The sequence below is a fragment of the Eutrigla gurnardus genome (assembly GCF_963514095.1).
Source record: "Eutrigla gurnardus genome assembly, chromosome: 15".
Classification (NCBI taxonomy): domain Eukaryota; kingdom Metazoa; phylum Chordata; class Actinopteri; order Perciformes; family Triglidae; genus Eutrigla; species Eutrigla gurnardus.
The window spans coordinates 6,806,808-6,822,917 of record NC_139938.1 but is presented as its reverse complement, the minus strand read 5'-3'; the positions used below and the strand labels follow the sequence as shown (position 1 = coordinate 6,822,917).

General features: G+C 42.2%; 1 protein-coding gene across 3 annotated transcripts in view; it reads left to right on the top strand.

The window, feature by feature from the left end:
• LOC311026194 (flotillin-2a) overlaps positions 1 to 15,835 on the top strand; it is a 66,719-nt gene extending 50,884 nt beyond the window's left edge. For 2 of the 3 annotated variants that reach the window (XM_084029583.1, XM_084029582.1), the window contains 10 exons: positions 4,135 to 4,216; positions 6,817 to 6,907; positions 10,165 to 10,288; positions 10,945 to 11,063; positions 11,180 to 11,293; positions 11,424 to 11,543; positions 11,643 to 11,857; positions 12,057 to 12,240; positions 12,919 to 13,068; positions 13,841 to 15,835. In XM_084029583.1, coding sequence (XP_083885709.1) covers positions 4,135 to 4,216; positions 6,817 to 6,907; positions 10,165 to 10,288; positions 10,945 to 11,063; positions 11,180 to 11,293; positions 11,424 to 11,543; positions 11,643 to 11,857; positions 12,057 to 12,240; positions 12,919 to 13,068; positions 13,841 to 13,891 — 1,250 coding nt within the window. In that variant the 3' untranslated portion in view covers positions 13,892 to 15,835. Of the gene's footprint in view, positions 1 to 4,134; positions 4,217 to 6,209; positions 6,301 to 6,816; positions 6,908 to 10,164; positions 10,289 to 10,944; positions 11,064 to 11,179; positions 11,294 to 11,423; positions 11,544 to 11,642; positions 11,858 to 12,056; positions 12,241 to 12,918; positions 13,069 to 13,840 lie in introns of all 3 variants that reach the window. The other variant, XM_084029584.1, reaches the window with a different exon arrangement.
• Positions 15,836 to 16,110: the final 275 nt, after the last annotated feature.

The window sequence follows — 16,110 nt, the reverse complement described above, 5'->3', positions numbered from 1 at the left end:
ATATGTGAAAATAACTGACTCTCTGTGTTTGGGCAAGTTGGAAGGCAGAGCACTAATATCCTTTTTTTTTGACAAAGGCAAAATTATTCTGCCATATCGACATGTTTCAAGTAAAACACTATTTTATTATTATTTGATAACAAAACCTTTCATCAAGGAAACTGAAGTTGTACTTGTCTATTGTCTTTCATTCACATGGGGCCTCCCCCCCTCCCCCCCCAGTGAATGCTATCAGGAATCTCAGATATGCCAATGGTGGACTGGAGCCACTGGGGGTATTTAGGTGCACTGCTCCACTCGGTCCTCAGTCTGTTGTACTTTAGTTGGCAATGGCATTTGGCAGAAGTCAGGTGGGTTTAAATTGTAAAAGCCAGTCCCGCCCACATTCCTTGATTAAAAGCAGCTCCTCTAATCTGTATGAATTAAATTATATTGCTAGAGAGCATTTCTAAAAATCTCTTTTCATGGTAGACTTTCATGGTTCAATGTTTCAAGGACGCAAAGTTCAAAGTAAGAATTGATTAATAATAAAAAAAATCAGCGCCATTATATTTGAGCGCTACCAGGGCTCCAGAATTTATTATATTTTAATATTTCAGATTTATGTGTGTAGCGTAATGTTTTTTAGCAGCATACAGCGAAGAAGAATCAACACGGTCTGAGCAAAGGCCGAGTCCCTGATTGGCTCTGACCTTGGTCTCTTCTTTGCTGAATGTTTGTGAGAAAACCTTATTATACTACATTAGAAACTAGAGAAATTAGTTTTCCTGCTCCTGCTGGAGTGACACAAATGAAGAGACATGTATATGTTTTTCCGTAAACAAAGTTGCTGGGCCCATAACACCACCTGTCCCAGCACAGACACGTCATCATCGGCAGAGTTAACCGCTTCGCCACCTGTGTCCCCTCGTGCCGTAAGATTCGTTGATGTAAGATGTGTTGCATCTTCTCAGATACTGAATCGTTTGAGGCAAAATGAAGAGTCACAAGACGGACTAGCCCAATAGGTCATCGTCGTCTTGAGAGTATTGCTCAGTTTTGCAGCATTCTGTTTCTGTTTTCCTGCTCTGCACATTATGCTACTGTTTCCTGTGGGTTTTATTGTTCAATCACACCAGGAAAGTACATTATTGGTATATTGTGAGAAATGGTGAGATTTCTTTTAACAGTACTTTTCCTGTTGATGGGAAATTAAAAATACATCAGCGGTGTGAGAGGTGTGTCCTGTTGTAATGTTTGGTTGTTGGGGGAGTAAGTGTCAGTAAAGATAGTCCAGATCCTCCCCCTCCTCTGTCTGTCAGTTAACGTGAGGCAGCTGGGAATGTCACACTAAACACTCCAGATTAAATTATCAGACTAAGGCCAGTGGCTGGGAATAATACGTGTTTCCTCACGCATAGATTGCATCTAGAAAGGCTTCACATTTACTAACAAACTATTGTCAGTGAATCATTTCTGCAGTGCCATGTTGGAAAGGTAATGGGTAACATGACATTTTGAAAAGGGATCTTCTTGTGGTGGTCTGTATGTAGTTAAAGGTTTAGGTGATTATTTACAGAAACACTTTCTGTTATATAACTTGAAATCCTCCTAACATACCGATAGCAAATTATACATTTAATGCTCTGACATTAAAAGGAAATTAAAAAATATCATCTGTGGCCGTGGCAGGACTGTAAAAAACCCGTCCAATCAAATAGTCGGACCGGAGAAAATAATTGGACTCTGCCGTTTAGAAAGAAGGGGCTTGTTTGAGGTGTTAATTTTCTTAATGGACGTTGTCAGGACAGTTTATCTTGATGTGATTTGGATAAATGGTTTGTGTTGAATCACATGAACCACCATAATCAGATAAACACACACTGCACCATGAGGCATTTACAGTATATTGAGAACATACAGGTGGTATACATCTTGCCTGCCCTTGACAAAAAAAAAATGCTGTTGTTACACAGTTATCACACCTACCAGGGTTTTAAGTGGGAGAGCAATCAACAGATTGAAAGTGGCACCGGAAAGCAGAGAGGATGTGCATGCTCCTAGTATAAAAGGAGCAAACATTGTGGGCGCTGTGGTTGCTTGTTATTCTGACTTTCAGAACAGCACAGGACCATCATCCTACCAGACGATGAGAACTGGGTTATTGTATGATACATTGGGTTTAAAGCCAAATCCGCTGCTACAGTTACAAATAGGCCCATGTATTGTATGTATTAATATACATTATTTCTGCTTTGTTTACATGCGCACATCACGTATGGATGTGTTCAATTAACTTGCACGCAAAATTATAATTGTACACAAAAGTAGTCAATTGAGGTGTTTGTGTTTTTATGTTTTGTGTTAAACTGGAGGCCTGTATTTCAAAGTGAGTTCAACATACCCAGGGTATCTTTCTGTTATCTGGCTTAAGTTAGCCTAACAACTGCAATCAAAGATAAGCGGTCACACGACGCTGGTTATCAACTCAGTCAACCCAGGGGTTCCCAATTCAGCTATGAGCGCGTGCACATAAAAGAGGCGGGGTTTGCAGCATTTGACCAATCGCAAACATGGATCAGTCTACGGGCAGCAGAGCGACATATTTCACGTACGAGAAGCAAACCATAAGAAATATGAAGAAGTTATACATATAATACAGAAAGAAGTTTGCAATACGGTTGCAGCTGCAAAATGCAGGAAGGAAAGCTGGAAAAAAAATCTCAGACTGTGTGAATGCGTAAGTTAATAGTCTTATAATATCGCTGCCCTATCATAAGATCACAAGTAGATCTGCCTATAATTACATTTGTGTATTCCATTGAATTAATGAGTTGTGGGTGTTAGCTCAGTGGTAGAGAAGGGCCAAAAAATAACTTCAATTATATTAATTAAAAATAATGTTTTGCTTAGATGTATTCTTGTGGCATGGTGTATGACAATATCAGCCTCATTATTTTATCAGCTGCAATCCCGGTGGTATAAAAAATAAATATAAAAACATAATTCACAGCATACATAAAAGTAGTGGCAAAGTAACGCAGTGCATGCGTATAGTCTAAAGGCTGGATTATGCTTCCGCGTCGACACAACGCAAGGGAGCTTGCGGACCCCTTACGTCCTTGCGGACCCCCCTTGCGTCTACGCAAGGGCCTGACGTGTGCCTCCCAAAAATCCTCGACGCGCATCGAGGCGACGCAACGCCAACGCAACAGCAACGCAGCGGCTTTGGCTGTGATTGGTCCGCTAACCACATCCGCTGGAGACCGCTATCCGGTTTCCACTCATAAACACCACCATTTAAACTTTTAAAAGGCTACTTTTATTGTTTTCACCTCGTTTTATTGTTTGCACCTTCTCGCTTTTGCACAAAGAAATAAAACACCAAGTTCTGAAAAATTGTGGATGTTTAAAGCCGGAAAGTAAACAAATACGCTATAACGAAGCTTACGATGATATACGCCAAGAGTCTCGGTCGGTCGGTCAGTCTTTACAAAAAACATAGCGCCCTTTCCCGGTGTGGCTTTGAATTGCATTTCGACACGTAAACCCAACCCAGAACCATCACGGTCTCCAAGCAACTGCGTGGCCGTTGCGTTGCCGTTGCGTTATCACTACGCGGAAGCATAATCAAGCCTTAAGGCACTGTAAGCGCACGTCTGACGTGTTGCCCCGGCAACATACGGCTCGAGGAGCTGAAACAGATAAGTCAATCCCTCCGATGAGAATCTGTATCTCTCATATAAAACATCGTCAGGGAACGACGAAGGGTTTTGATGAAGGGATCTTCCAAGAGAGCTGATTGGTCAGTAGGCGGTGCTTTTCTAAAAATTGATCTCTTATCAGGAACATAACCTGTTAACCGGTTAGCTCTGCAGCGTAAGTTACCATGGCAATGTACACTGTAATAAGTGAACCAGCGTCGTAGGACTGAAAACCCAGTTAACCCTAAAGTTACATCGCTAACTCCAAACCCTGCTTCGTAGTACAGGCCTCTGGCATAACTGACTGTATTTTCCACTAGATGGTAGTGGAAACAAGTTGTGAACACAGCAGTGAACAATCATCACCTTTAAGTTCATATGATTACCTGTTGTTACTGTTTTTTTAATGTGTTGATTATAACCATGTGACATCCATGTCATTGTTCCAAAGGTGGTTGCTGTGGCTCAGATCAGAAGTCATATGTTGTGGGAGGCTGGTCTTGGGCCTGGTGGCTGATCTCTGACATCCAGAGGTAAGACCTCCCTGCTATGGCTGCAAACCAAAGAAAATGTTACATTTCCGTCAGAGTCGTTCAGTCTTAGATAGTACAATTATCACTGTTAAGGACAGGGTATCTGCAGGTCCACACAACTGGTTTTAATTTAACATTACATTTTTTTCATTTTGAATATAGTCTTATTTTCATAGACATGGTCATTATTAAGTCTATCGTGGCAGATATTTTATCATTAAGATGTCCCTACCGTCGTACAGTCCAGTGAAGAATAAGCAAGTCATTTATGGTAATTTAAGGCATCAATATTAAAACCTAATGTTTACTAAATGTGTAAACATAGGGGCTCACCACTGTCCAACAAACCAGCTTCCGAGAAAACCCTGGAAAGATAAACAGATGGTACATAATAGCAAGGTCAGGGAAAGTTTCATGCATAATATTTACAAAACTATGTAAAAAAAAAAAAACTGTCAACCCTGTAGTGTGTTAAAACTCCCACACTGACCCAGAAAAATGTTTTAAAGAAACTGAAATTAATTAACAAGGGATATTCATTTTATAACACATAAATGGAATTTGGATTTTGTTTCTCTGCCACGACTTCAAACCAAAATCAAAAGTAAGTCTAGTCCTAATCAAGAGACAAAACTTGCATCTGAAACGCTGATACTCAAACGGAGATAGACTTTGTGAACTCACAAACCATTTGTTTAACCTTTAACCAACTGTAAAGCTTGAAGCTACTCTTAAAATATGTCCCTGTGGTGGCACTGGGATCAAAGTCGCTGGTTTAATGTCAGTGAAGCAGCTTTTGTTTGCAATGACACAGTCTGCAGAGTGTGGGCTTGTCACATGGCCATTTTCAGTGAGACTGATTCAGGGCTGAGTGATTGCACATTTAGAACGAACAGCCCCAAATCTAGCTGTATCATCTGTGAAAGACGAATCCTAATTAACACAAACTAACGATTCCTCGCCTCTGGAGCTCCTGTTTTTAATTGGTGTATTATTTGGGTTTGTATGTCTCTTTGTTTCTACTCTGCTAACCTGCTTTGCTGTGTCTGGTGTCGATCTCACCCCATCTATGTGTACTCCTAGTGTGTCTCCTACGGGTTACCCATTTCCTATTAAGTGCTGCTCTTTGTCATTAGTTGCTAGGCAACATAATGGTAGACCTCAACAATAAAATCAAGTTGATGCACGGCCGGGTATATAAATCCCCATTACGAGACCGGCTTTGTCCAGGAATCTCTTATGTGGCTTATATTTATTCTGCATTTTGGTCATGTGCGTTGGGTCACCATCTAATATGCTTTCTTGGATGAGAGCAGTGGCCACTTGAGCTAAAAGCCCTGTGTGCATGATGACAGCGTTATATAAACGGGGGAGGCAGTGTGGCTTCCCGTTCGTGATGCAGTAATCATGGTAATGTCCAGGCCTGTGACTCATTGATCTTCTGGAAAGAAGTGGGAGTGTCCTCTTCTGAGCTGTAATCAGCCTACCAGGTCTTTGACTTGGACTAAAGAGAATCTGAGTCTGTATTTATTGGAAAAGAATGACTCTGGCTCTTTTTTATCAGCTCTGAAACATAATCTCACTAAACAATACTGAAGTGGAGGAGGATGATTGTTTGCAGAGGACATTCTTGTGTAACCTCCATACAAATGTTATCTTGGAGAGGGGCGCTTGGCTCAAGAATCCTTTCAACACTGACTTTTTGAGTTTTTATCTATGGATCCTGCTCTTTGTCCCAGATTGTTGAAACATTCATTAACAGTGAGAAGAGAAGCTGCGTTGTAGCTGTGACCGTACTGCTTTTGTAAACGCCGTCAGCTGCGACACGTAAATGTGAAACGGCCTTGGGGCTAAAACCAGAAAAACAGGAGGTCCGGTTGTGTCTTTCACCCCCCTCCCTCTGCCCTCTCTCTCTTGACCTTGGTTCCTAACAGCTGCTGTCCAACTTACTGTTTTGCCTTTGCTATTCCCGCCTGCCTGCCTGCCTGCGTAGAATGTCTCTGGAGGTTATGACCATCCTCTGTCGCTGTGAGAATATCGAAACGTCGGAGGGTGTTCCCCTGGAGGTGACAGGGGTGGCTCAGGTAATGCACTTCAAAAGACCCCAAAAAAAGCACTGGCTGGTGCTCGAGACCAAAGGAAGACTCAGGAAAATGGTTCAACTAACAAGCTAATGTTGTCTATGTTTGCTTTTCTCATCTTCATGGCTTCTTTTTCCTCTGCAGTGGAGGGGAGACAGTCAGCTGTCACTAACTTCGCCAAATGAATCTGAACTCTGAGTCACTTTGGGCAACGGGGTCAATAAAGGGAGGCTATAGAAACGACTAAAGAGACACTTTGAGGAATCAATTTTTGAATCCAAATTGAGTTATTTGAATTAAACTGCATTTGAAAAAATGATTGCTGCAAAAATCAGAAATCCTACAAAGTTCAAATCGTGGATAGCGTCTCATTTTGCTCCGTTGTTAGTGATCTGGAGTCCTTGGGTGAATGGTTTCACTTTGTCCTGTTTTTTTCCTTGTGTTCTGGCCCTTCCCTTCATTTGCTTTCCCTCCGAACATGTCAATTTTTTTTCCATATTTTCCCACATTTTTCAACAGGATAACGCTTGAGATTATGACCCTGCAGCCGAAGTGTGATGATGTAGAGACAGCGGAGGGTGTAGCTATTACTGTCACTGGGGTGGCTCAGGTAAATCACTACACTTTTCTGGGAATGCCAGTTCAGACTCCACTAACCCCCCCTCCCCCTCCCCTTTTCTCTGGCATCACCCTCATAATCACAGCAGAGGTGGTATTCATACAAAGGGCTCAAGTTGAGATGCACATCTGTATTCGTGCTTAGGACACTGAGTTAGATGTGCACACAGAAATGTTGGCTCAAATGTTGTCTGCATGATACACTAATGTCTGGGCAGAATCCACCTGTGTAAACCTGCATTCAGACTGACGGTAGCACTGAGGCAAAAAACCTTATCCATCTCAATCAGACCACAGAGTTGGCATAAGTCAGGTGTCTGAAAGGCACCACACCGTACCACTGTACAGTGTTATTTTCAGTCTGAACCTGGTCCTGGTCTGACAGGAGAAAGGGTCTTTGTAGAGCCTGATGTGCATTTCAGTGTCAATCTCAGTTTTATTTTTGTCTGCTATTTGGTTGTTTGATCCCGTTCGGTGGCAAAATTATCATTTTTTTTTTTTTCATGTTGACAACTTTGAGATGTTAAAGAGAAAATCCATCCTAAAATAAACGTTATTTTCTATTGTTACACATACTTGAAATTTGACCTTTGCATTTAAACTCGTAGATCGATTCCACACATACACAATAGAAATTAGCAGGGTGAACAAGAGATAACACATCATTATATTGTTTATTTATAGCACTTAACAGGACCAGATCAGTTTATGCAAAGTCATGAAAAATAGTGCAAAAAAAACGGAAGCTACACCACAACTGACATGCATTCCTGAAAAATGGAAGTGCGTGTCAGCGTGACTGCGGCTTCAGGGATGCCCACATGGTCCTGGAGGCTGACTGTGATTGGTCAGTTTAGGTTACATGTGCTGTTGGTTTGTCATGAAGGAACATGGTAGTTGACAGAGCAATTGTCACTCTCTTATTACTTTAAATGTAAGAAGAGAAACACTGACTTCATGGGAATGGTTTCCTGGTTCAGTATTGTGACGGAGCAAACCTTTCCATCACCACTCATTACAACAAAGCAAACACTATGGTGGGGGGAATATAAGTAAACATGCACATGATGCGGCCTGGTCATGTGTAATACATCCGTTAAGTGTTGCTGTGGTTGTGGTTTCATCAATGGTTGCATAAGTAGTCTGTCGCTTGAGTCAAATATAAGATTCCTTTTTTTTTAAATGGTGGATTTTCTCTTCTACAACTTTCATTCCATAATATACCAGCTTTTTTTCCTGAATTTCTGTTTGCAAATGATATTCTGCTCATGTTCATTTCCCTTTTTTTGTCTGCATGCCAGAAGTTCTCTTTGTGTTTGAGAGAAGATGTGTCGTCTATCAGTTCTGTAGTTCTGTATCTCTCCTCTGTGTTTTCCTACATGCATGCTGACAATGAGCCCAGTGTTTGGAGCTCAACAGCCCCTCACTCTCACACACAGTGCGCTTCACAGAGAGGCTCATCGTGCCACTCTTTCATTGGTCCAACCTAAACCAAATGGGGTGTCCCATGGCAACGGGATTAGCGTGTCCTTGTTAAATTAGAGAGACATGTAGAGTAAGAGGGAGGCACCCAGCTGAATCAAGGTACAGGAAACCAGAGCAGAATATACATGTGGTTACAAATCACACTCTTACATTTCAATCACATTATACCATGTGACTTTCTGTAGGAGCATTTTTGCCTGCTTTCACAGCCTGCGGTTCAGTTGAAGGACCAAACATATTTATCACAAAAAAACGTTGGCCTTTAAGCAACAACATGATTTGAACAAACAGCTGTCAGAAGTTTAGATGGCATTCTTTTTCTGTCCATTTCCTGTGCTTGTGCGTTTCAGTATGGTATCTTGAAGGAGCTGTGTGTTTTGAAGGAGGAAGGGTGGTGTCACGAGGGGAATGGGGGCGGGAGGGAGTCTTGGGGTAGGATGTCAGGAGTTAAGTGCCAAAGATTACCACTGCAAAACCTCATTCCAGCGTCGGCCGCAGCACGGCTCCCCCTGCTGTCTGTGTGTGTGTATGTGGTTGTGTGGCTGGCTTGCAGCCTTTTCTGTTTTCAGACATGTGTTTCCTTGGAATGACGTCCATCTTCCCTGACTTTGTGTTGCCCTCATTCCTGGTATGAGTGCATGTTGCAAAACAAACCATCTGCAGACCTTTCGCCTAAGGACCCAGCTCACTCTCTCTTTTCTTACAGCTCCAGTGAAGTACAATGTCACCCAAAACCTTCTGTCTTACACCATTTGTTTTGATTATTTGACTGTATACGTGATCTCTTTTACTGCCACTGACTGTGTTTGTGTTGATCTCATAAACCTCAGGCCATTGCCATTTATTTTCCTTTTGTTTCATTTTATTGTAAATTATTGCACTGATGTTTTTTTTTTTTTTCATCATTTAATTCCCTCGGCTGTAAATGATCCTGTTCATTGTTTTTGACGTTGTGACAGGAACATACAGTACTGTAGATCGCTGAATTGGGATTGGCACTGAATTACAATTAATCAAGCTTAGATGTTGGGAATTGATTCAGTTTAACCATTAGATGAAACTAAAACTTGTATTAACGTGAGATATATCCTTATGCATTATGAATTAGCATTTATTATGAATTAAGAAGAGTCAGATTTTCATTATTATCACATGGTTTGTTCGTAAATCCAAAACATTTACATTTAGGAGCAGGTTTGAGGTCAAATTGTCTGCATCTCCAAACATTAAGCACAGACGTAAAGCATTAGCTGATTACTGAGAGTACTACGTACTTCAGTCACTATGTTATGGTAATGCATATGAGGTAAGGACGAAAAATGATGCTCAGTACATGCATGGCTAGTATGGTGTCTTGAGAGAATAATGATGAAGAAGCATTTGAAAATCATTTTGCACATGTAGTTTTCTTTAGTGGTTTTAGTGTTTGTATAAAAAAGAACATGACAATTCTTAGAACCCAGCCTTTATGCATTCATGCCACTCATGCATTGCAAGACCTTTCTTTAATTACATTTTTAAATTGATTTCCCATTCTAAATGTTATGCTTTCTTTTGTACTTTTTTTCTGTACATTATTGATGGTGTAACCGTGAAAAGAATGATGTGTATTAGGTGATCAGAGACAAAATTCTTGCTAGAAGATGCCACAAAAGCTAGTAGGGTCATGTTTTCATGTGTGCCACACCCATGCCTGTATTTGTATTTGTGCTTTGAATTGTGACTGTGTGTTCAGCTGACGATCTTTGTGCACGTTGGCACCAGGTGAAGGTGATGACAGAAAATGAACTGCTGGGTTACGCCTGCGAACAGTTCCTGGGGAAGTCAGTCGTAGAGATCAAGAGTGTCATCCTGCAGACCCTCGAGGGTCACCTGCGTGCCATCCTTGGTGGGTAGTCTCTCCAAACTGCATCGTCACTGCTTTATTGTTTTTCCAACAAGTACATGTAGCTTTTAAATCTTTACTTATATTTTAGGAAAGTTGAGAAGGTGAGGGATTATGGGAGACGATAGCTCCATCATATCTTTTCTTCTTCTAACCTTTTTATGAATTTATTTGGGATCAAACGTGGTCATGATTGTAAATGGCGTTAACACTGACGCCATTTTACCTGAAAGATAGTTGTGGGGTAAAATGTGTCATTAGCCAAGAGGACAGCTGACTCAGCTCATCAGTCTAAATTCAGTTTACGTAAAATGTGTGTGATATTATGGGACAAAACACTAATCCGGTGGCCAGTTTGATCAAAGTGAGCACAAGGAGACGGATGCGATGTCAGGTGCAGCTTCCGTTTATTCAGAGACATGGCTGCTGCAGACATGTAATTGGTGCCAGAGGAGCAGGTGTTAAAGTGTGGCAGTGTAAAAGCTGCAGCTGGAATCAGCGCTGTGTTGTATCAGTGGATGGTCGATGGTAACAATGAGGTTGTATATATCTGACAATGTCACAGATACTTTGGCTGCCATTGCTCATCATTGTCAGTGTGCACAATTTTACAATCCTATGAATGAGAAGGCACTAACGACTGGTTTCCATCCTTTCAGGCACCCTAACGGTTGAGCAGATTTACCAAGACAGAGACAAATTTGCCTCTCTGGTGCGAGAGGTGGCATCACCTGATGTCGGCCGCATGGGCATCGAGATCCTCAGCTTCACCATCAAGGTGTGTGACGTCAAAGCTTGCGTCATTCTGCATTTACCTTTCAACATCTGTGTCTAATGGGATTGGAATAATTGAATAACTTGCCATACCTCCATATTTATTCGTCCTCCTGACAGGATGTGTATGATAAAGTGGATTACCTGAGCTCACTGGGAAAAACTCAGACAGCTGCAGTACAGAGGGATGCAGACATCGGCGTGGCTGAGGCAGAGAGAGACGCTGGCATCAGGGTAAGGAGGAAATTAAACTACAAACGGGAGCAATTAAAAAACAGCCATTCTCCATTCAGCTATTAGCTAATAAGAAACCAACAAACGGCTCCTAATCTATCTCCCTGTCATTATCTTTTGTCTTGTACAGGAAGCAGAGTGTAAGAGGGAAATGATGGATGTCAAGTTCTTAGCTGACACACTAATGGCCGACTCCAAACGAGAGCTGGAAATGCAGAAAGCTTCCTTTAATCAGGAAGTGAACACAAAGGTATTGAGCTGTATAGTTTATATTAGGGGTTTGAGCTGAATATTGTCAAGCCTCCACCATGAGAGTAAAGTATTAATAAAAAACCTCCGCCCTCTCTAGAAAGCAGAGGCTCAACTGGCGTACGAGCTGCAGGCGGCCAAAGAGCAGCAGAAGATCCGTCTGGAGGAGATTGAAATCGAGGTGGTGCAGAGGAAGAAGCAGATCGATATTGAGGAGAAGGAGGTCAAACGCACTGACAAGGAGCTCGTCGCCACCGTGAAGAGACCTGCAGAGGCTGAAGCCTACAGGATGCAGCAGCTGGCCGAGGGAATGAAGTGAGTGGATCCCACACGAATCCCCCTTCAGTGCACATAGCAAACATTCTCATCATTTAACTCTAGAAGTCTCCATTCCTGCTATTGATGTGGGGTCATTTTACTTAGTTTTCAAGAGTCACTGTCCTCATTCTAGGTATGTATATGTATATGTAAGAACAGTACATGACTAACGGTCCTTTGGTGCCCTCAACCCCAGGATCAAGAGAGTGCTGACGGCGCAGGCAGAGGCCGATAAGATCCGTCTCATCGGTGAGGCCGAGGCCACCTCTATCGAAGCGGTGGGGAAGGCAGAAGCTGAGAAGATGAGGCTGAAAGCCGAGGCCTACCAGCAGTACGGCGAGGCTGCCAAGACGGCTCTGGTGTTGGAGGCTCTGCCCGTGGTGAGTGGTATTCATTTATACGCCGCTGGTTTGAAAAGAAGCTTTTGGGAATTCTGGTTAATTGGTCTGATTACTCAAATGTCTTCACCACCAGATGGTTGGCCAATGTCATCTGTGTGTTCTTTAAACAGCGTTCTCTCCATGGAAAAATACATTATCATAGGCAGTCAATTAATAGACGAAACATTTCTTTGTATTCCGAAGTTGGAATATATTTTTATTTTCAAACGTCATTAAAACAACCCTTTCACAGCAGCCGTGTCATTGAAGGGTATGGATGGGTTCAATTGATAAAATGAATTATGGCCCTGTTCTATTTAGTGCCAAAGCCTTTCCATTGAGACGGCATGCAGAATAATGGAACAGGGCCATAATTAATTACACCTGTGTTTACCCTGCATTGACATGTCAAAATGGCTGCTGTGAAGAGGGCCAGTTGTCCCGATGTTCCCTCCTATCAGGTTTACATGAGGATCATTAAAAATAAACTAACCCTGCTGTCATACAGATGCTACATGTACTCATATTTCATATTTGTGGTCATGCTATTCCCCAAATATTTCCCATCATGGTGTTTGTTAGCACTGGTCAGCTAACCATAGAAACCTGATGTGTAGATGCTATGAGAAGTGCTCTGTCAATGAAATAACAGGCGGATGCTCACCTGTCTTTTGTCAGATTGCCGGCAAGGTGGCTGCACCTCTGGCCAGGACCAGTGAGATCGTCATCCTGAGTGGAGAAGGCAGCCGCGTGACTGGAGAGGTGACCCGTCTATTAGCCGAGCTCCCGGTGTCCGTCAACGCCCTCACCGGCGTGGATCTGACCAAGGTGAGACTTCATACACCTCATCAGGGTGATCTGAATGCCTGGCCGGAAACTGTTTGAACTTGTTGAACAAAAACAAAAAACAGCATACATAGCAGCCCTCATAATACTGTGCAACATTTGACCAGAGGGCGTCGAAGCACAAACACCCGCCAACACTCTGTTCACTGTTCTCCTTCTCCGTGCTGTTGGTCTTCAGGGACTTTCCAACAAAATAGCACAAGAATGCAGTGCAGCCTGGGAAGAAACACGGAGGACTTTACCATCCACATATGAACAAAGTTTAACAGCACTGACTTCAAACCGGAAATAGTTTAGTGTAAATAGACAACGCAGTCACCATAACAACTTTATAATGGGATAGTATGTCAGCGTTGTATTTTCAGCTTGTCCAGCTGCTCCTGAGTGGCTGAAAGATCTAATAGTAAGCAGGGAACAATGTATTGTGTTCGCCTTGATGTTTCACTCTTGTACTTATTTGGTTAAGCATTATAGTAGGAACTTAACTTAGTCAACACACGCACAAACTGACTGTCTCATTCTGTGACCGCATTCTGAGGTTGGTGTTACAGAAACATGATACTTGTGTGTAGTCACAAATCAAAATAACTTGCCATAATTGGATTTGGATTTGGATATATATATATATATATATATATATATATATATATATATATATATATATATATATATATATATATATGTGTGAGCGAGGCCCTTATATGCAGTACCCTCTGCTAAAACCAGCTAATCCTCTTGTTCTCGGATCCCACAGATCCCTCTGCTCCAGAAGATGCTCGGTCCACAGTGCCAAACAGCCATCTGAAGAAAGCGGCCCGAGGCTCGTTCCTCTGAATCCTTCTACATTTATCTGCCTCAAGCATGAAAAGAGTTTTTTCAGCCTCTGACCCCTTATGCAACTGCCTTTGACCAGAAACACTTGACACCCACCAAGAGGTTTTTTTTTTCTAGATTTTTAAGAGGTTGTTTATTTTCTAAAGGAAAAAAAAAAGAAAGAAAAGCTGGAGCCTTACTTCTAAAGGACCAGACTGTTGTTTTTAGTTTAGACACATTGATCCTTATCACACTGCACTAGTTAGCCAAGATTATATGCTGCAACCCAGTCAGTCATCCAAAGCGGAGTCAGGTGCTTTTTAGGGACAGAAGTCCGAGTTGGCCCACTATGAATGTGGAGGTGTTACACATTATTTTTTAAGAAGGAAAAACCCTGTTCATCATTAGCTGGAAAGTCAAAACATGAGCGCCAAATCTGAAAATGATTCTCTCCTCTGGAGCTCTTTAATTTGGACTGCACCTCCTCCCTGTCAGGTGTCATTTATTCACCTCGGGAGCAGCTCCTTCCTCCTCCTCCTCCTCCTCCTCAAACGGCCGTCTAACGCTCAGAGCCCAGTTCGTGATGTAACGTGCAGCAGACTGAGCCCACTGTGGGCATGAGCAGCTTTTTCTTTCCTCTTTGCTTTTAAAACTCATAACTCAGAGAACCTGATGGATTACCAAACCGCCGTTACACTTCAGGCTTACTAGATTTTTCACCCACTGTGATTGTTGAAATCGAATGCATATTCCAATACCGGTAATATCTGAATCACTTGTGCGATCACTCTTACCTCACGGTACACTGTCATGTTCCCGTTCCGATGTGCAGTGCCTGTTCACCACTCAAGTGCCCAAACCTTAGGACAGTGGTTTGGCTTTATTGGATTTATATCAGAGTATATAACTGTGTTATAGGCTGACGATGTTGTACTATTGTTCCTTGTTGTCATTACATGTGCTTATACTAACGCTGTTGACTCTCCTTTGTGTCGTGTTTAGACACCAAGGCAGATGTAAACGCTGAGCAAATGCATAACACGAAGCCATACCTAGAGAAGATTAGCCTTAAGATAACCCTAGACGCCTGCCAGGCCCTCTCAACTCTTTTTAACTCGAGCGGCGCACGGTAGACGTCCAGGGTCCAGTCATTTTGTTACTCCTCTTCTCCGACGTCGCTTTCACTTTTGCAGACTATACTGTATTTTGTAGCTTTAGGGCGTGACCCCTCACCTCTGTGGGTTGAAAGTTGCCACCGTGTTTTTAATCTGGCCAATATGATGACAAAGCAGGAATTTAATGTTACATTAGTCGCTTAATTAAGGGAGTTGAGCATGTGATCAGCTTGTAGACGCGTGTGTGGCGTCTGTTGGGTAAATGTAATGTCGAGCAGTTTTTCCTGCTACAACATGTGAATCTAAGCGAAGCTCTTTCCTCGTTGCTTGCTGATCAGCTCGATCTAAAAGCGCGTCGTCTGTTACAGTCATTTCAGTGTTGCAAGCCAGATGGTAGACGTCCAAAGTGATGGTTCAGTGTTACATCCTCACTTGTGCCACGAGGACACGGTGGCGACAGGTTTCAACCTCTAGATGGCAGGATGGTCGCAGGAGCTGAACCCGTATTGAGCTACTCTTCAGTGAGCCTTTTGTTGTCACTATGAATTTAAACCCTTTTTTTTATTTTCATATCACACTTTGTATCGTTCTGCCACACCGTCTGGCCTGCTTGCAGTGAAGTAAATTCCTTTTTTAAATCCTTTTTAAATCTTTTGTTTTTCCTTTAGTAAATTGTGAGTTATCGTGAACCATTTTATAGAATCTGTGACCTTTTTAAATGTGTTGTTTAGATTTTTCCCACTAACCATTGCAAAGTTAATACAATCCATTTTCTTTAATTTCTGTGAATAAACAAGAGGCTTGTGGCTTGTTTGGTCTGAGCGGATTTCATCTTGTTTCTGTTTTTGACATAAATGTTACAATCCTCTCTTTGATCGTCTGTAGACGCTGCATGGCTAACCGCAGATAACAAAAATAATATCAACCTCTCGATGTGTAATATTCACCCCCATCGTCTGAAATGGCCAGTATATTTTTTTAACAAGTGATTTAGCAGAAGCAAATATCAGCCAATCAATCCTGACCAAGATCACCTCATCGACGACACAATGTCCCGTTTGAAAACTGAGAAACCACTGCAGCCAGCAGTTCACGC